At 42.0% G+C, this 20,458-nt stretch overlaps 1 protein-coding gene across 2 annotated transcripts in view; it reads left to right on the forward strand.

The window, feature by feature from the left end:
• The window catches only part of VPS41 (VPS41 subunit of HOPS complex), a 175,242-nt gene that overhangs the window by 92,780 nt on the left and 62,004 nt on the right, over window positions 1-20,458 (forward strand). For both annotated transcript variants that reach the window (XM_072153283.1, XM_072153282.1), the window contains 3 exons: window positions 14,277-14,396; window positions 19,046-19,192; window positions 20,187-20,253. In XM_072153283.1, coding sequence (XP_072009384.1) covers window positions 14,277-14,396; window positions 19,046-19,192; window positions 20,187-20,253 — 334 coding nt within the window. The remainder of the gene's footprint in view (window positions 1-14,276; window positions 14,397-19,045; window positions 19,193-20,186; window positions 20,254-20,458) is intronic.

Here is a 20,458-nt window from a genome sequence, read left to right on the forward strand (position 1 = left end):
TTTTTGTACAGAGGGGGCAGTGTTATAGTATTTATATTCTTGCACATATGGACAGAACTATAGTAGTTATATTCTTGTACATACGGAGCAGTTGTATAGTATTTATATTCTTGTATGTAGACAGCAGTATTATAGTAGGTATATTCTTGTACATAGGGACCTGTATTATAGTAGTTTGTTCTTGTACATGGAGGACATATTATAGTAGTTATACTTGTGTACATTAGGTGCATTATTTTAGTAGTTATACTCCTGTACATATGGGCAGTATTATAGTAGTTATAGTCTTGTACATAGGGGTCAGTATTATAGTAGTTATATTCTTGTACATATGGGGGCAGTATTATAGTAGTTATATTCTTGTACATAGGGGGCAGTATTGTAGTAGTTATATTCCTGTATATAGGGACAGTATTATAGTAGTTATATTCTTGTACATAGGGGGCAGTATTATAGTAATTATATTCCTGTACATAGGAGGCAGTATTATAGTAGTTATATTCTTGTACATAGGAGGCAGTATTATAGTAGTTATATTCTTGTACTGTACATGGGGTTAGTATTATAGTAGTTATATTCTTGTACATAGGCGGCAGTATTATAGTAATTATATTCCTGTACATAGGAGGCAGTATTATAGTAGTTATATTCTTGTACATAGGCGGCAGTATTATAGTAGTTATATTACTGTACATAGGGGGCAGTATTATAGTAGTTTTTGTACATAGGAGGAAGTATTATAGTAGTTATATTCTTGTACAGTTATTCACAATTATTACCTGCTGCATGGGTCCAGACAATTTACATTATTATTATTGTTTGTGCACTTTGTTGTAGTCTGCCTTGGAGTCTGTTACTTTCTGGGTTTCTGGGGGGAATTTGCGCTGTACTGTGGTTTTTGGAGCATCTAGGGTTTTGGTTAATAGTGCAGCCCCTTGAAGGGTAGCGGTATGGCTATGTAGCTCTCGGACTGAAAAAGGTTGTGCTCTGATATACAGTCATACAGTGTGTGTAGATTATATATATATATATATATATATATATATATATAATATATTAAACACACATACATAATGCACATAGATGGCAGGAAATTGAGATAAGAGATTCAAGTCCTGCCGTACTGCTGTCCCCTCTCCTGACATTTCTTATCTGAGCTGCCGACTCAACTATGTACTATGGAAGATGGGGCAAATTTACTTACCCGGTCCATTCGCGATCCAGCGGCGCGTTCTCTGCGCTGGATTCGGGTCCGGCCGGGATCTATTAAGGTAGTTCCTCCGCCGTCCACCAGGTGGCGCTGCTGCGCTGAAAAGCATCAGAACGCTCTGGAATACACCGAGCTGGGCTGAGTGAAGGTAAGTGCAAGCTCCGCAACAGTTTTTTTTTTTTTAAATGCGGAGGTTTTTCCAAATCCGTCGGGTTTTCATTCGGCCACGCCCCCCGATTTCCGTCGCGTGCATGCCGGCGTCGATGCTCCACAATACGATCACCAAAAACCCGGGGCAATTCAGGAAAAATCAGCGCAAATCGGAAATATTCGGGTAACACGTCGGGAAAACGCAAATCGGGCCCTTTGTAAATGACCCCCATTATGTTGTACAATGCGCAGCATAACATTTATGTAATGGTGCACATCCTGAATTGTGAGGCCCCAAAGCAGCTGCTATGGATGCTACCACTGCAGTTAGTTAGTTTATACCTTTATGTAGAAGAAGTGAAGTCATTCTGATGATCTTCAAGATTAATTTTTCTTATGTTTTTTTTCAATATGTAAAACAGTCTTCAAGAAGGCATACTAACGTTCTTCCCCACCATGTTCATTTTGGAAATTGTGAAACATTTTCTCTGAGTATTCTTGTGTTTTAAGAGAGCCGGAAGGAAATCATTCAGTCTCATCAGTAGTATACTTACTGGTGCACTTTCTGAAGCATACAATAATGACTGCACATCAATATGCATAGTCATAAACTAAAGATATATTAATATGACTTTTATTTGACAAAAAGTGCCCCATAATCTATGCAGGAAAATGAGTCAACAGTAAAACGAATGTTCAATATCAATAAGAAGCAATCTATAGGCTCCATTAATTTACTACTTCTTAAAAGTTGTTTACAGTGCCCCTACATTATTGAACTCTTGTTTAAAGTATTAAGTTTAGTTTTTCTCAAGGGTGTTGCCATTGTGCTAATTTAAAAATTATTTGTATACAATGTATACAATTTTCCAATTTACTTTCTGTATCAATTCCTCAGCATTTTGTAGACCTCTGCTTGCTTTGCTTTTATAGATAGTTTCTAAGGTTACCGCCAGTGGATATAATCTGTCCATGGTGATGTGATGGACATGCAGTTGCAGGAGCCATTATTATCACACAACTCCTATTACTCTTAGTGATAATAACGGCTTGTGCTCCTGCATGTCTATCACATCAACACTGGAAGTAAATAGAAAAGCTTTCTATAGAAGGACAGCAAGCAGAGATCTAGAAAATCATGAGGAATTGATACAGAAAGTTTATTAGAAAAATTGTATAACTTTTCATTACACAAATAATATGAATTTTTTACTGAAAGTGGCCAACCCCCATTCATTTAGCTGCAAAATCTACTCACATAAACTGAATAAAAGTAGAAAATGCATCTAGGAATATATTGGGCATTTTTTTCCCGAGTAAGAGGACCCCTCTACATTTTGGATGTAACCTGCTATCAGGGCACATGGCGAAGAAACCATTGAGCTTTTGTAGGGCAGGATGGTTTTCAGGTGCTATGACGTGTTTGTAGAGCACCTGAGGCCAGGTTCACACGTGGCATTTTGGTTGCTGTTTGAAACACAATCCAAAGGCTCCAACTGTGATGTACTTTCTGTTTATCGCTCCGCACTTTCTAAAATCTATAACTTTTTATGTTTCTGTGCACAGAACTGTGTGAGGGCTTATTTTCTGTGTAACAAATTGCACTTCCTAGTGACGGTATTTTATATTCCATGCCGTGTACTGGGAAGTGGAAATACAATTCAAAATGCGGTAATATTGACAAAAAAGCTGCATTTGCGCCATTTTCTTCTGGGCTCTGTTTTCACTGTACACTCCAAATAGCATCTCTAATATAGTGTTTGGTACGATCACAGGGATACCAAACTTATATAGGTTTTATTAGGTGTTAATATTACCAATTTTACCAAAGATTTTAACTTTTTGTACCCAAAATAAATTATTACTTCTACCATATTCTGACTCCAATAACTTTTTCATACTTGGGAGTATAGAGTTGGCTAAGGTGTATTTTTTTCTGGGTCCAGCTGAAGTTTTTAGTGCTGTGCAACCTTTAGATAACTTTTTATTACATTTTTTTATGTGTGGCGAAAGAGCAAAAAAGTATTGATTCGGATATTTGAGCACATATTTCCGTTACGGGGTTCACTGACTGGAATAACGATTTTTGTAATTTTATAGCATTTTGGGACTCTGTGATACCTAATATGTTGTGTTTATTTAACTTTTTTCCACTTTTTTATTATTATTTATTGTTTTATATGTGTTAGGGGCTTTTGGGACATTCTAATGAATTTTATTTTTTATTTATTTTTGTACTTTTTTTTGTTTTTACAAAATTATCATATGAACTATTGATCATGTGATCACTAGTTCATACTAATGCACAGCAATAACCTAAACATGTATTGAAGTCCATTAGATATATCAGCCTATGCATCTGCATAGGCTGACAGGCATCTACACAATGGACCAAGCAGGCACATGCCCATGGAAGAACCTTCATTAGGTCCCCGGCTGCATGGCTGAGAAGACAGCACCCCGCGATCGCAATGCTGGGTGCCAGGAGGAGAGTGAGCCCCCTCCATCTACAGATACTTTGATCCCTGGTCACTACACAAACTGGTTAACAGCCGGAGCGGAACGGAGTTCCAATCGGAACTGTTAGAGCAGGGTCAGGGGCACTGCTCTACCCCCGCACGGGGGGCCTTGCAGACCTTAGGTTAGGCCGACGGAGAATCCTGTCGGCCTAGCCTGAGGCCCCTTAGTGACCGACGGAGATATCCGTATGGGCAGTCACTCAGGTGTTATTCTGTCTACGGCAGAATTCTGTCATAGTTTGCACTAAAAAAAACTGTCTGCACCACGTTTATAAAGGGGTTTAATGCTTCTCCTATGACTAGCTCGACAAAAGGGGTGAGGCCTGTTAAAAGGGGGCGTGGCCTCTTGCCAAAAGGGTACATGCGCCAGAAATACTGCCGTGGACTGAATTTTGTCCTCATTTTCTGGCATAAAGTAAGCCTCCAGTAAGCAGTGTAGACAGTCCTATAATAGGACCGATTATTATCTGACCCCAGACACTTCTATGAATCTGGGTCAGAATAAGATTTTTTTTAGTCTAGCTGTCCACTGTGTAACCTTAGGACACTTTTTATAAATCTGCCCCAATGTCTCATTTGTGTGCTATAAGACAGGCAAATCGTCCAGTTCGGACGTGTGTACCCAATTGTTACTAAAACATAACTTTTAATAGTTTCTAATTTAAAAGGTGAGAGCTAGTAAAGTACAGTGAATAGAAGGAGAAGGTACAATTCCAGTACACTAAGGTTAAAATTACAGTCAGTTGAGTTGTCAGAGCTTTATTTTTCTCAGTATTGAATCAGAGGGCAAACCCTATGAGTGTTTTTACAGTGTGTTAGTAATATATTCCGGATTTCTATTTAACTTCCCACTATGGTCTAATTAGTGAAAAGGACTCTGGAAGGCATTCACCCCTATCCCTGCTGGTAAGCCTCCATAGGGTATGTGTGGGGGTACATAAGTCCTCCCTATTTAGAGGCGGATTTCACCCACCTACTGGTCTCATACTCTAAGGGTTAATGTGGTCCTGCCTCTCTTATTTAGATATTTCGGTAAATATTTTATAAATTCTGCACTCCGGTAAGTACTCTATAAGCTCTACAATCAATAGATTTCAGCTTCATTCATATCCCTCTTTTTTGGCTCTACAACTCTACTGCTGAACTAAAATCCTAAAGGTATAGCACCCCCGACATGTTTCGCTGCATAGAGCAGCGTCCTCAGGGATGCCGGGGCTATAATGCGGCACACCACGTGAATTCCCGTCCTTTATAACTTCTCATTCTGATGTAGTAAAGGAGGGCCCGTCTCCCACATCCAGTCAGAAGGCTAGATTCCAATAGCCAATGACAGCAGTGGGCTGTGTCTCCTATTATCCAATCCTCGTGAAGTCACAATGTGACATCACCGAGAGCGTCCATTCCCTATGCATGTCTGTTTCCCTTAGTGCCGATTATACTCGTCTCAATGCGCATGCGCATAGGTCCCATACCTAAACCCCTGCGCATGTCCATTTTACTTAGTCCAGGTCTCGGTAAATCTACTGCGCATGCGTGTCGACTTAGTATTTCGTGCGCTCGGTTCCTTCTCTTCGCGCATGCGCGCTGACTTAGTATTCCGTGCGCTCGATTCCTTCTCTTCGCGCATGGCCAGGAACTTATGTGATATTCGGCTGTTTTCCCACTTACCTAGTAAGTGGGTCCGGGCGAGTAAGTAGATTCCAATGGCTAGGAGTTATTTGTCCATATTAGGGGGGACGGAGTTATAACAGTATCAAGCGATGGAGTTATTTGTCCATATTAGGGGGGACGGAGTTGTAACAGTATCAAACGATGGAGTCTCTGTGACTGCAGGGATGTAACAGTATCAAGTGATGGGATATCTGTGGCTTTTTTTCAGTTTTGATCCATTTATGGTGTCTCAATTTTTAGGTTAACACGTCGACACAGTAAGTGGTGTACCGCTTAAGCTGGAATATCCTTCATCCTACAATTCTTATTTATTGTCATTTATAAGTTCAAAGAAGATTCATTTACAGAAAAGCTGCATAGGTAAATCCCTCATTAAGGCCTTTGGGGCTCAATGTTCCTAGTCTGTAAATCCATTTCGCCTCGAATTGGAGGAGGTCTCGATCGAGGTCACCCCCTCTTGTACCCGTCTTTAGGTGATCGATGCCCCAGAAGCGAAGCTGCTCAAGGTCCCCATTATGTGTCATCTTCATATGTTTTGAGAGGGTTGTGTCTTTCTTTGTTCTTACTGTACTGAGATCATCTGTGTGCTGTCATGTGACACTCCAATGGGCCGGGACAATTTGCAAGCTGCGATCCGCAAAAAGGCATAATATACTGAAGAAATGCGGACTGTTTTTCCGTCTAAAAATCGGATAAAATACTGTCAATACACTGACCGCAAAAATAGCCAATAGACCCGTTTCTTTAGGCCATTGGAAATATACATTTGCCTGCGGTTAACCTTAGACTAGACTGCCTCATGATTTACCATATTAACCATAAGCATCAGCCACTGATAAATCTGGTGCATTTAGAGGATTAGTAAATCTGCCCTATAATGTATATTTTCAGGTTCAATCTAATTTTTTGTAACACTATAATTATTTTTTCAACCCGGCAGCTTTACTGAACATACAGGGCTGCAGTGTCAGGGGTCAGTGCAACAGACTAATCCTATGGAGAAATGACACCCGACTTACAGACAACCCATAGTTACAGACAGACCCCTCTGACTTCTGGTGAAGCTTTCTGAATGCTTTACTATAGTCCCAGATTGCAATAATCAGCTATAAGGTGCCTGTAATGAAGCTTTATTGATAAATCTTGGTCCCATTACAGCAAAAAATGCTTAAACTACAATTGTCACTGGGGCCAATTTTTTTTTTTGTCTGGATCTACAATTATAAAATATACAGTTTCGACTTACATACAAATTCAACTTAAGAACTAACCTCCGGACCCTATCTTGTACGTAACCCGGGGACTGCCTGTATTTCATATGACTTGCAATTATTGTCGATAAGTGTAGATCATGGTTAAACAAATGCTAAAATTAAAAATACAGGGATATTATCCAAGATCCAATAACAAAAGAAGTGTGGACATTTTTTTTTTACTTTTTTGTAGCAGATTTTTTAATTCTGAAGAGCTGCCTTTCTTATAGCATGCGGGACTCTAGGAAACATAAGTATTAAAGTATCGCTCCACCCCAATAACCCTCTGTAGTCTATAGATGAAGGATGGACTTTGAAATGTGATTTTATTTTAGCAGTTTGCTATGGAAAATTGTGGTCTTTGTGTGCTAAATTTGGGTGTCATTGTTTGTGCCTGATGGATAGGATGCACATCTATCAGCCGGGCCACAAAGGGTCCGCATAGGGAGTTCATTGTCCGATGTGGTTGTGTCTAATATTGGAGCCCCTCAGAGTATTGTGTTAGCACCATTTATGTTTAATATTTACACCTAAGCCTTACAGAAATATTCAGCTGATGCTATGCTACTTGGGTACATCAAGGATGTTGATGATATATGGGATAGAGAAAGTTGAGAAATGTACACATTTTCGCATTTATAATGGACTGGAGTTTAATGTGAGTAAAACTAAAGAACTAGTGATTAGTTTCTTGCATCAAATTGGATCATTTGTTGAGGCACTATGTATTAAAGGAAACCTACCACTTACAAGTGGTAGGTTTAGACACATATACATGGCACCAGCTCAGGGTGAGCTGGTGCCAGAGCATATTTTTGTTAGGGGAACAAAGCCCCTATCGCCGTTTTATAAGTTATATTAACTTATAACTCGGCGCACCGCACTTGGGCACGGTGCACCATGCACGTGCCCGTGCGTGCGCCGGATTCTAACGTGCTGGAGAGGCGGTGACGTCACCGATCTCCCCGGCACACACGCGCCCGGGGAAACAGGCCGTGCTAAGTTGCGCAGAGGCGCGTGTGCCGGAGAGCTCGGTGACGTCACCGGCTCTCCAGCACTTTAGAATCCGGCGCACGCACGGGCACGCGCATGGTGCGCCGTGCCCAAGTGCGGTGCGCCGAGTTATAAGTTAATATAACTTATAAAACGGCGATAGGGGCTTTGTCCCCCTAACAAAAATATGCTCTGGCACCAGCTCACCCTGAGCTGGTGCCATGTATATGTGTCTAAACCTACCACTTTTAAGTGGTAGGTTTCCTTTAAGACAAATAAACTGGCATCAGCATACCGAGAAACCTCGTAGGTGGGTTCAGAGTGATTTATTTCTTCTTCCTAGATTGTGGTCCTTTAATGTTTGTAATACAGTGCTGCTCTGTTTTTATCATACAGTTATATTGAGTGCCCTTGTCTTCACTATAAAAGCATGGGGGCAATTGTCTCTCGGTTAGGGACGTTCATAAATGACATATTACACATAACTGGGACCACATATTACAGTGTAGGATGCTAGAGAAACTGCATAAAATTATAGGAAATACTACACATCCTTTACATGACCTAGTTCAGGCTCAGCAAAGTGGTTTTAGTGTATGTTTTATTCTTATGAGATGTTAGTCTGAGAGGTATAGGAAATCTTTTATTCCAGCTGTATTGGCAATGGTGAACCGTAGTGACTCGTGTGTGATTGGGAAAATGAGACCGCGGTGATGATTTAGAAATAAATTTTGGTTGTGCTATTGTCACTAGAATATATTAATTCTTAATAATTCATATCTTAATTAATTCTTAATGTCTGTTTGTATATCATGTATTGTTAAATCTGTGAGTCCCAAAGAGAAATGAAAGTTTATTATCTATATACTGTGCACATGCTGTATATAGATACATCTACGGTATATGCTATGTAGCCAGGGGCGGACTGGCCATAGGACCCACCGGGAGAAATCCTGGTGGGCCGATTGGTTTGGGGCCGGTCCGGGGCCGGTCTGGGACTGGTGGGGCCGGTGGAAAAAAAAAAACACATGAACTCACCTTTCCGATGCCCCGATGCTGCGTCCCTGCTTGATTCAGTCCGGCCGCGGTGACAGCACCGTACGGGCCGGCGTCGCGCAGATAATGACGTCAGCCGCTTGCCGACGTCATGGTCTGTGCGACGCCGGCCCGTACGGAGCTGTCACCGCGGCCGGATTGAATCAAGCAGGGGAGCAGCGTCGGGGCATCGGAAAGGTGAGTTCATGTGTTTTTATTTTTATTTACTGTGCTGGCGCTGTGTACCGGGGGCAGGGGCTGTATACTGGGGGCAGGGGCTGTATACTGGGGGCAGGGGCTGTATACTGGGGGCAGGGGCTGTATACTGGGGGCAGGGGCTGTATACTGGGGGCAGCGGCTGTATACTGGGGACAGGGGCTGTATACTGGGGGCAGGGGCTGTATACTGGGGGCAGGGGCTGTATACTGGGGGAAGGGGCTGTATACTGGGGGCAGGGGCTGGCAAGCTGTATACTGGGGCAGGGGTTGTATACTGGGGCTATGGGCTGGCAGGCTGTATACTGGGGCAGGGGTTGTACACTGGGGGCAGGGGCTGTATACTGGGGGCAGGGGCTGTATACTGGGGGCAGGGGCTGTATACTGGGGGCAGGGGCTGTATACTGGGGGCAGCGGCTGTATACTGGGGGCAGCGGCTGTATACTGGGGGCAGGGGCTGTATACTTGGGGCAGGGGCTGTATACTGGGGCTATGGGCTGGCAGGCTGTATACTGGGGCAGGGGCTGTATACTGGGGGCAGGGGCTGTATACTGGGGGCAGGGGCTGTATACTGGGGGCAGCGGCTGTATACTGGGGGCAGGGGCTGTATACTGGGGGCAGGGGCTGTATACTGGGGGCAGGGGCTGTATACTGGGGTCAGCGGCTGTATACTGGGGGCAGGGGCTGTATACTGGGGGCAGGGGCTGTATACTGGGGGAAGGGGCTGTATACTGGGGGCAGGGGCTGGCAAGCTGTATACTGGGGCAGGGGCTGTATACTGGGGCTATGGGCTGGCAGGCTGTATACTGGGGCAGGGGTTGTACACTGGGGGCAGGGGCTGTACACTGGGGGCAGCGGCTGTATACTGGGGGCAGCGACTGTATACTGGGGGCAGCGGCTGTATACTGGGGGCAGCGGCTGTATACTGGGGGCAGGGGCTGTATACTGGGGGAAGGGGCTGTATACTGGGGCAGGGGCTGTATACTGGGGGCAGGGGCTGGCAAGCTGTATACTGGGGCAGGGGCTGTATACTGGGGCTATGGGCTGGCAGGCTGTACACTGGGGCAGGGGCTGTACACTGGGGCAGGGGCTGTATACTGGGGGCAGGGGCTGTATACTGGGGGCAGGGGCTGTATACTGGGGGCAGGGGCTGTATACTGGGGGCAGGGGCTGTATACTGGGGCAGGGGCTGTATACTGGGGGCAGGGGCTGTATACTGGGGGCAGGGGCTGGCAAGCTGTATACTGGGGCAGGGTTTGTATACTGGGGCTATGGGCTGGCAGGCTGTATACTGGGGCAGGGGTTGTACACTGGGGGCAGGGGCTGTATACTGGGGGCAGGGGCTGTATACTGGGGGCAGGGGCTGTATACTGGGGGCAGGGGCTGTATACTGGGGGCAGGGGCTGTATACTGGGGGCAGCGGCTGTATACTGGGGGCAGCGGCTGTATACTGGGGGCAGCGGCTGTATACTGGGGGCAGGGGCTGTATACTTGGGGCAGGGGCTGTATACTGGGGCTATGGGCTGGCAGGCTGTATACTGGGGCAGGGGCTGTATACTGGGGGCAGGGGCTGTATACTGGGGGCAGGGGCTGTATACTGGGGGCAGGGGCTGTATACTGGGGGCAGGGGCTGTATACTGGGGTCAGCGGCTGTATACTGGGGGCAGGGGCTGTATACTGGGGGCAGGGGCTGTATACTGGGGGAAGGGGCTGTATACTGGGGGCAGGGGCTGGCAAGCTGTATACTGGGGCAGGGGCTGTATACTGGGGCTATGGGCTGGCAGGCTGTATACTGGGGCAGGGGTTGTACACTGGGGGCAGGGGCTGTACACTGGGGGCAGCGGCTGTATACTGGGGGCAGCGACTGTATACTGGGGGCAGCGGCTGTATACTGGGGGCAGGGGCTGTATACTGGGGGAAGGGGCTGTATACTGGGGCAGGGGCTGTATACTGGGGGCAGGGGCTGGCAAGCTGTATACTGGGGCAGGGGCTGTATACTGGGGCTATGGGCTGGCAGGCTGTACACTGGGGCAGGGGCTGTACACTGGGGCAGGGGCTGTATACTGGGGGCAGGGGCTGTATACTGGGGGCAGGGGCTGTATACTGGGGGCAGGGGCTGTATACTGGGGCAGGGGCTGTATACTGGGGGCAGGGGCTGTATACTGGGGGCAGGGGCTGGCAAGCTGTATACTGGGGGCAGGGGCTGTATACTGGGGCTATGGGCTGGCAGGCTGTATACTGGGGCAGGGGCTGGCAGGCTGTATACTGGGGCAGGGGCTGGCAAGCTGTATACTGGGGCAGGGGCTGTACACTGGGGCAGGGGCTGTACACTGGGGCAGGGGCTGTACACTGGGGCAGGGGCTGTACACTGGGGCTATGGGCTGTATACTGGGGCAGGGGCTGTACACTGGGGCTATGGGCTGTATACTGGGGCTATGGGCTGTATACTAGGGCTATGGGCTGTATACTGGGGCTATGGGCTGTATACTGGGGCTATGGGCTGTATACTGGGGCTATGGGCTGGCAGGCTGTACACTGGGGCAGGGGCTGTACACTGTGGCAGGGGCAGTCTGGCTGTATACTGGGCAGACTGAATATACTAGGAGGACTGGGGGCTGGCTATATAATATATATATTACATTGGGCTGGATGTATACTGGGGTCGCACGCTGACTGTATACCGGGGGGTTGGCTGGCTATATACTGGGGGAGGGTGCTGGCTACTAGTAATAGTAGCTATATTCCTGTACATAGGGGCAGTATTATAGTAATTACATTCCTGTACATAGGGGGTAGTATTATAGTAGTTATATTCTTGTACATAGGGGGCAGTATTATAGTAGTTGTATTCTTGTACATAGGGAGCAGTATTATAGTAGTTATATTCTTGTACATAGGGGGCAGTATTATAGTAGTTATATTCCTGTACATAGGGGGCAGTATTATAGTAGTTATATTCTTGTACATAGGAGCAGTATTATAGTAGTTATATTCCTGTACATAGGGAGCAGTATTAAAGTAGTTATATTCTTGTACATAGGGGGCAGTATTATAGTAGTTATATTCTTGTACATAGGGGGCAGTATTATAGTAGTTATATTCCTGTACATAGGGGGCAGTATTATAGTAGTTATATTCTTGTACATAGGAGCAGTATTATAGTAGTTATATTCCTGTACATAGGGAGCAGTATTATAGTAGTTATATTCTTGTACATAGGGGGCAGTATTATAGTAGTTATATTCCTGTACAAAGAGGCAGTATTATAGTAGTTATATTTCTGTACATAGGGGGCAGTATTATAGTAGTTATATTCTTGTACATAGGGGGCAGTATTATAGTAGTTATATTCTTGTACATAGGGGACAGTATTATAGTAGTTATATTCTTGTACATAGGGGGCAGTATTATAGTAGTTATATTCCTGTACATAGGGGGCAGTATTATAGTAGTTATATTCTTGTACATAGGGGGCAGTATTATAGTAGTTATATTCTTGTACATAAGGGCAATATTATAGTAGTTATATTCTTGTACATAGGGGGCAGTATTATAGTAGTTATATTCTTGTACATAGGGAGCAGTACTATAGTAGTTATATTCTTGTACATAAGGGCAGTATTATAGTAGTTATATTCTTGTACATAGGGGGCAGTATTATAGTAGTTATATTCTTGTACATAGGGGGCAGTATTATAGTAGTTATATTCTTGTACATAGGGGACAGTATTATAGTAGTTATATTCTTGTACATAAGGGCAATATTATAGTAGTTATATTCTTGTACATAGGGGGCAGTATTATAGTAGTTATATTCTTGTACATAGGGAGCAGTACTATAGTAGTTATATTCTTGTACATAAGGGCAGTATTATAGTAGTTATATTCTTGTACATAGGGGGCAGTATTATAGTAGTTATATTCTTGTACATAGGGGGCAGTATTATAGTAGTTATATTCCTGTACATAGGGGGCAGTATTATAGTAGGTATATTCTTGTACATAGGGGGCAGTATTACAATATATTTTACTTAGGGGCAGTAGTATTATAGTAGTTACATTCTTTTTTATTGGAGAAGGTATTGTAGTATGTTTTTAGTGTACATATATGGCAGTATTAAGTTAAGTTGTGTGCTCTTAAAATAGAAGTGTTATTCCTGTACAAGGAGGCAGTATGAGTCTCTTTCTCTGCGGTGTGCATGTTGATTTAGACCATCTATTAACAGTTTGTATGGAGTTTAGTAACTCCACCCACATCACAAGGCCACACCTACTTGTTTTGACTCCGCCCACAGAATGGGGCCACTTTTACAGTTTTTTCCAGGGCCACTTTAAATTCCCAGTCCGCCCCTGTATGTAGCCCTCCCTCAATTCCATATTGAAGGGCTTTCATTTACCAATATTTATACTTAGGGGGTGTGTGAATACTGTTCACCTCAAACTATTAACAAGTCATGTATTGTAAGACTTTTATCTTCGCAACCTATGTAGGTAGGGGAACATGCCCAATGTTGCGGACTGCTTCACACTTTCTCATACAGTGATATTAACCTAATCAAAATCCTGTAGGATCCGTGTCTGATATTAGGGCAGCAGGTAACTTTTTGCTTCTTTGCTGCATTTGTCACCTCAAAGGTTAATTTTCCAGTTTTATTCCTTTGGAAACACACTGCCTGTTTTTCTTTCTTCTAAGTTTACCCTCAGTCAATTTGTAATTCTAGAGTTGTAACACTTTAGCAATTTGCATTAAATGTCCTCTGTCCATGACCCCTGTGAAATGGAACAGATATTTTAAAACCTTAGTTCACAAGATCCGACCAAAAGTCATTTGCACAGTAATGATTTTGCTCAGGCACCCATGGGTGTAAGTACCGTCTACAGTACACCCACAAGATGAGCTCAGTAGGACAAAGAAACAAAATTACAAGATGTTACCCTTGCAGGTTTGCAATGTTATGTGCTGCATAGAAAATGGCCCAGCGTTCTCAGCTCTGGTTAGTCTCTAGCCTAATTGTTGTGCTTTGGCACCATCTTGTGGGAAATCTATACAGTGTCTTATGGTCTGTTCTTAAGATTTCCATTATTTGCTAATATTATTTTCGAAAGTACAGGTGCGTTTAATTCATTTTTTATAATCATTCAAGCTGTTAAGATCCCATGCAAATGGAAAAGTTGTATAGTAAAAAACACTTTATTAAAAAAAAAATCACTCATCTTATTGTTTCCATAGCTGATCCTTTATGAGAGGACCTGGCTGAACCGATGGAAGACTGCTATTTTACATGAAGGAGAAGGGACTATAACCAATATTAAATGGAGGGGAAATTTTATTGCCTGGTCTAATAATATGGTAAGTTTTTCAGCTGTTTCTTTTGGATGCTTTGGTGTAATGAGTATTTTTTTATTGCTTATGTATTTCTAGTCCTTTGCTACATTCTAAAAGCTAACTCTTATATAAGCTACGTATTGAAATGTATTGTAGTATCTAGTGGCAACTCAGCTAAATCAAACATTAAAAGTGCCCTCTAGGCAATGGAAATAAAAGCAGTAATGTGAACTTAAATAATAATAATTCTATATATTTTTTTTTTTTTTTGAGCAGTAGTCACCTTATTTGAATAGCACCAAGTTAAAAACTTTTTAATGTTCCAGTGCAGGACCTGCATTGAAGAGCAAAAATGTTTGTATCAAAAGCAACTCTTTTGTTATATTAGTTCATCTTTTTTTTTTACTGTGGAAGCTTCTGACATCTGAAATGTGTCTTGACCTTTTAATACTTGTTTGTTAAAAATGAAAAAAACAATTTTTAAAAATTTATATAAACCTTTTATGCTATCCTTTGTGGGTCATGCGGCAGAACAGTGTGGAGTTTTTTTCTTCCCAATTCATCATTCAAACAAAAAAGAGCATCTAAAATAGCGTTCGAGAAAAAATGAAGCTACTGCTCTGTAATGTCTTTTGTTTGTATATGATCTATAAAGCGCTTTGACATCTGATCGAGCTATATACGTAAAGATTTATTTATTTAAATTTAAAGGCCTTCAGTATATCAGTCCTCTCAATAAACTATCTAATAAATAACTGTGTATTTATTAATAAAAATACCACTATTTGTGGTCGATAATATAAAAATGTCCGTCATCTGACAATAAATATGATGTACTTCTGTAATAACTCACACATTTGTACATTATTTGGACCGTCTAACATCAGGGGCAGATCGCCACTCACAGATAGAAAACCTCCTCAAAAATCAAAACCAAAATGAGACAATAACTATTTCGGATGAAATATAGGAAATTGCCACCCAGGTGCTAAAAGAAAAAGTTTCTATAAGCAGTCAAAGAGGACCTGTCACCCAGAAAGTGCTAAAACAAGCGCAGCAGGGTTATAATGATAGCGTTATCGGAAACCTCTGATAACGCTATCTAACACCACTGCAGAGTGTAATAGAAACGTCAGACTGTTTTCAAAGCCCCGCTCGCTCCATACCACGCGGTGAGTGCCGCACGTCATGCGGCAGTCACCTCCCCTAATCCCACCCACAATCCGGCCCCTCATGAATTCGCCAGACCGCTCTCAAAGCGGTCTGGCGTTTCTATTGTACTCCGCAGCATTGTTAGATATCATTATTGGAAACCACCTTATCATTGTTACACTGCTGTGTTTGTTTTAGCACTACGTTAGTACTTTAGTAAGCAGCTCCTAGTACCAAATTTCTTGGTGACAGGTCCTTTTTAAAGGGGTCGTGGTGGATGGTTTTGGATGGCAAAAGAAAGTATTTTGTTTATTTATCGATGTTTAAGTATTTTAGTTTATATATGATTATTTTTGTTTTTTTCTTTATTTAATAATAATAATAATTCTTTATTTATATAGCGCACACAGATTACGCTGCGCTTCACAAAGCATGCCAAATTGCTCCCTGTCCTATAGGGCACACAATCTAAACAGCCTAACAGTATGTTTTGGAGTGTGGGAGGAAACCGAAGTACCCGGAGGAAACCCACGGAGAGAACATACAAACTCTTTGCAGATGTTGACCTGGGTGGGATTCGAACCCAGGACCCCAGTGCTGCAAGGCAGAAGTGGCACTCAGCCACCGTGCCGCCCTGTTTTTTTGTCTCTCTATATTATATTAAGAGTAACATAAAAAGCATCTCACTTAATGCTGTAGATGGAGCTCTGGCAAGATGACAGCCCCCAGACAATAGAATAAGAAACAATCTACAATCAATAAATAAAAAACAGATTAGTGATCTGGTTTACAGTAGGAAAAAAAAATGTTTAAACAATACCTTTACCCATAAATAAGATGACTATTTACAGACAAAATGACTTTTTAAATTAACATTAATGTGTAAACCATAATTCGATATAAAGTATACAGGGCCACATAACCTACTGTTTTCCATAGTTATTTCTATTCCATTCCTGTAGTGAAGACAAGCATTTTATAGCACAAATAACTTTATCCATGCTGTCATAAAGGCTGTGGATGTATTGCTAGAATTTTCTGAGGCATTTCATGCTGTGCCACATTAAAGTCTAGTAGGTAAAATGAGACTGTGGGGTCTAGGGAAAAATATGTGTAATTGGGTTTACTACTGGCCCAGTAATAGAAACATAGGGTTGTCATTAATGTCACATCATTAGATATACCAGTTATTTCAGTTATCAGTGGGGTACAACAAGGGGCCAGTATTGGCACTTTCTTTTTTTTTTATATTTTTTGGTAATGATTTCATAGAAATTCACATAGTAGAATTTCTATATTTGCAGTTAATACTAAGTTGTGTAAAGTAATCAACACAGAGGGGGAAGGTCTTCCCCTTGGGCTTGATTTAAATAAATATCAAAGTTAATTTTAATTAAAGCACAGTACCAAATCCCCTAATACATACGAGTCTGTATTCATCCTGCTCTGGTAGCTACCCAGCACGTAAGTCGTGAGTACAAATGGTAGACTTCCTTCTTGCACCCCTTCCCTTATTTTTTTTGTAAAGCAGATTCAGATCATTAGCATGTGATCGCTGTAGGTTCTACAACCCGACTCTGACTGCTGAAATATTTATGGAGGAGTAATGGTAAAAAATGGTCTACCTGTGTTTTTTTTTAACATTATTCCTCCATTTTCAGATCCAAGAGCCCTTTTGGACACCAAGAAAGGCTGTAGTAAAGATTGTAACACTGCCCTTTTTGTTATTGTGCTGTGTAACTGTGTGATGAAATATTTAGGCAGCCTCCAGGGGAAACTGGACAGAACTAGAAGCAGAAATGTGTTTGTACAGGGGAAGTTCAGCTCCGTTCCCAGGCTTCGTCGCCATGCAAAGGATGGAACCTTCTACTAACAACCCATCCAGTATATATGTTCCAGCCCACTGAGGTTGCTGGCTAGATTACAAGCAATAGAATGCTACTGGTTAATCACATGACCAGAACAGTGGTAAAGCAGTTAGCACTTGTTGTCTGGATATAGATTTCAGTTTTTTATGTTTTGCTGTTTAGTAGGTTTTTCTCCAGGTACTACCATGTGTGTAATTTTGTGCCACCTATAGAAATGACTCAGCCTGGAGAATGCAGAACATTTGGCATAAAGAGCTCTGTCCTCAGCTAACCCTGTTTTTTTTTTTTTTTAACTATGTTCTGTGTAGTAAAGAGAAAAATAAATGAAGAATGTGATGAAAGATTTTCTTATTGGCTTTGGTTTCATGAGTCTCTTTCTACATTTCATACAAGTAAACAAAGACTAAGCTGTTATTAAGGTGTCAGACTGGGCAGCTCAATGTGAAGCAATAGACGGCTCGGATCGGCACTTTCTGATCATTGGCAGGACCTTTGTCTTGCTTTCAGTCACATAAACCACACCAAAGTATCATGATGGCTAATTACAAACAATAAACTGTCCCGGTCTGATCTACTTCGTATGAAGAATTCTGTCCAGACAGGTAAAAACCTTGAGTCAGACGCAGCATGTTTCCCATAAGACTGCTTTCTATCTGTATATTAAAAGCCGGCTATTATATTAGCCTCTTTTCCAGAGTATATTTACACATGTGTAGTCTGTTGTACAGTGGAGGAACAGAATTTCACATTCATCTGTTCGGTACCTGTGACTACTACTGAGATTTCCAATACATACCAACCATTTGACATACTCAAATTCCCACCATTCAACTCCCTCATTCCTGGTTAGCATTGTCAGCTAGGAGGTAGGTATCCTGACTGTGTGCCTCCATGACTGTAACCTTAGTAAGATTGGGCATCAATCAATGTCTTTTTTATGAGAATGGTGGCTCTACACAATCAGTGTAACATGTATAAAGACATCTTAAAGGAACTGTGTGTGGTTTGTGGGGTATGGGGGTCACTGATGACTGGTTTCCTTTATGTAATCATCCACTCCTACCAATAAAAGAGGTTATCTGCTGTCGGATTATCATATATTCTGATATGGGGGGGGGGATCTAATTCCCTTGTAATTCAGTGTATGGGTCATATGTTTATTGTATCTGAATCAGACATTTTTGTCTCTTTATGTAATATTGTTTTGGTACATGCATATAGATCAAGGTGTGATTAAAGGGGTTGACCACTTTTTTTTTCATGTTTCTTATAATGTGTTTGTGTGTGTCTGTGGAATCCTGCCAGGACCTTATGACAGTATTCATGTATGTAAAATTAAAGCCCTGGCAGGGTGATTTCTTATGGACAGATAGCATAGCCAGACATTCATGACCATAAAATGGCCCTAGATTTGAGGTAAAAGACAGGAGGCTTCACTTTATATATCAACGAAAGTGATGCAGAACTTTAAATGGATGTATATTGGTAAATTGCCTAATATCTTGCCCCCCCCCCCCCTCCCTACTTACACATACATTACAAAAAACATGAGGTGAAATGACCACCCATTTAATGTTATATTTGAACTGTGCATATATAATATTTATTTTTAGGTGGGGTAGAGTCTGTTTATCATTTCTTTTTACTTTCTAGGGAGTCAAAATACTAGACGTCATCACAAGACAAAGGATTACGAATGTGCCCAGAGATGACAAAAGCCTACGGCCTGACATGTACCCCTGCAGCCTCTTCTGGAAGGATAATCTGACTCTTGTCATTGGATGGGGGAAATCTGTCAAGGTACTTTGCTTTTTCATAACAAATAGGGCGAATATATATAACAATTTTAGATTTTATTTACATACTTTGCCATTTTTTTTTTACAAATTTTAAATAGAATCTTCTGGTATTATATATTTCAATCAAATTAATTATTCATAGCATGTGCTCAGTTTTTACTACTTTCACAGCTTACAGAGCTGTGTATAGTGTAATTTTTTGCTAAACGAGCTGACGTTTTCATTGTTACCATTTTGAGGACTGTGCAACACTTGAATCACTTTTTATTATATTACAAGTCATGTAAAGTGGTGTAAAAGTGGCTTTTCGGATGTTTGGGCGCTATTTTCCATTATGGGGTTCACTACTGGAAATAACAGCTTTTATGCCTTGATACCTAACATGTTTGTGATTTGTACCGTTTAGTTTTAAATCAGTTCTTAGAAAAGGGGGGTGATTTTAATTTTTAGGGTTTTTATATATTTTTTTAACTTTTATTTTTTAGACCATCTAGGGCTTTTTAACCCTAGATGGTTACCGCATTGTAACGCATTTCCTGAAACCATACAGCCTTTGCTATGACAAAGTCTTTCAAATGCGGCCGTCGGGTATTAGCGATTGTGGATATTAGCGGTGGGTGTTTGCTGTGGGTGTTAGCTGCAATATGCCCTAACTCTTCATACACCCGTAGTAGTAGTAATAGTAGTAGTAGTAGTAGAAGTAGTAGTAGTAGTAGTACATGTACGGCGCAGAATGCGAAGTCCAACACCGAGTTCTCAGATTCCTTATTATTGTTATTTTATGTGAAGTCTAATTTTTGGTGATTTGATGATTCTCCATTTTCGCAAACTCAGTAACATTTAATTTTTTTCTACAGTGAAAAAAGTAATCTAGTGGGTGAGACAGATAAATTCCGATCACACAAATCGCTCACAAATAACACAAATGTATCATCTGTGGTGAAAGAGTTCATGGACTGTAGAAGAATCTACTAATCTTTTGGTCTTTTTTGCAGATCTGTTCTGTGAAGGAGCGGCATGCCGGAGAAATGAGGGACCTGCCCAACCGTTACGTTGAGATTGGTGAGTTCTGCTTTATAGCCAGCCATGTTAAAGCAGCTGTAATATGAATTAGAAATGTTCATGTCATACATGCAGCTATCTCATTCCATTGTTCGGTCCCATTTAGTCTTGTTATTGGCTACATCAACAAAATGAAAGTATCCCTGAACCTGCCTGCCTACACAGGTAAGGCTAGGATCACACCTGCGTTCATTAGGTCCTCCTA

The sequence above is a fragment of the Engystomops pustulosus genome, chromosome 5 (genome assembly GCF_040894005.1).
Source record: "Engystomops pustulosus chromosome 5, aEngPut4.maternal, whole genome shotgun sequence".
In the NCBI taxonomy this organism is placed as follows: domain Eukaryota; kingdom Metazoa; phylum Chordata; class Amphibia; order Anura; family Leptodactylidae; genus Engystomops; species Engystomops pustulosus.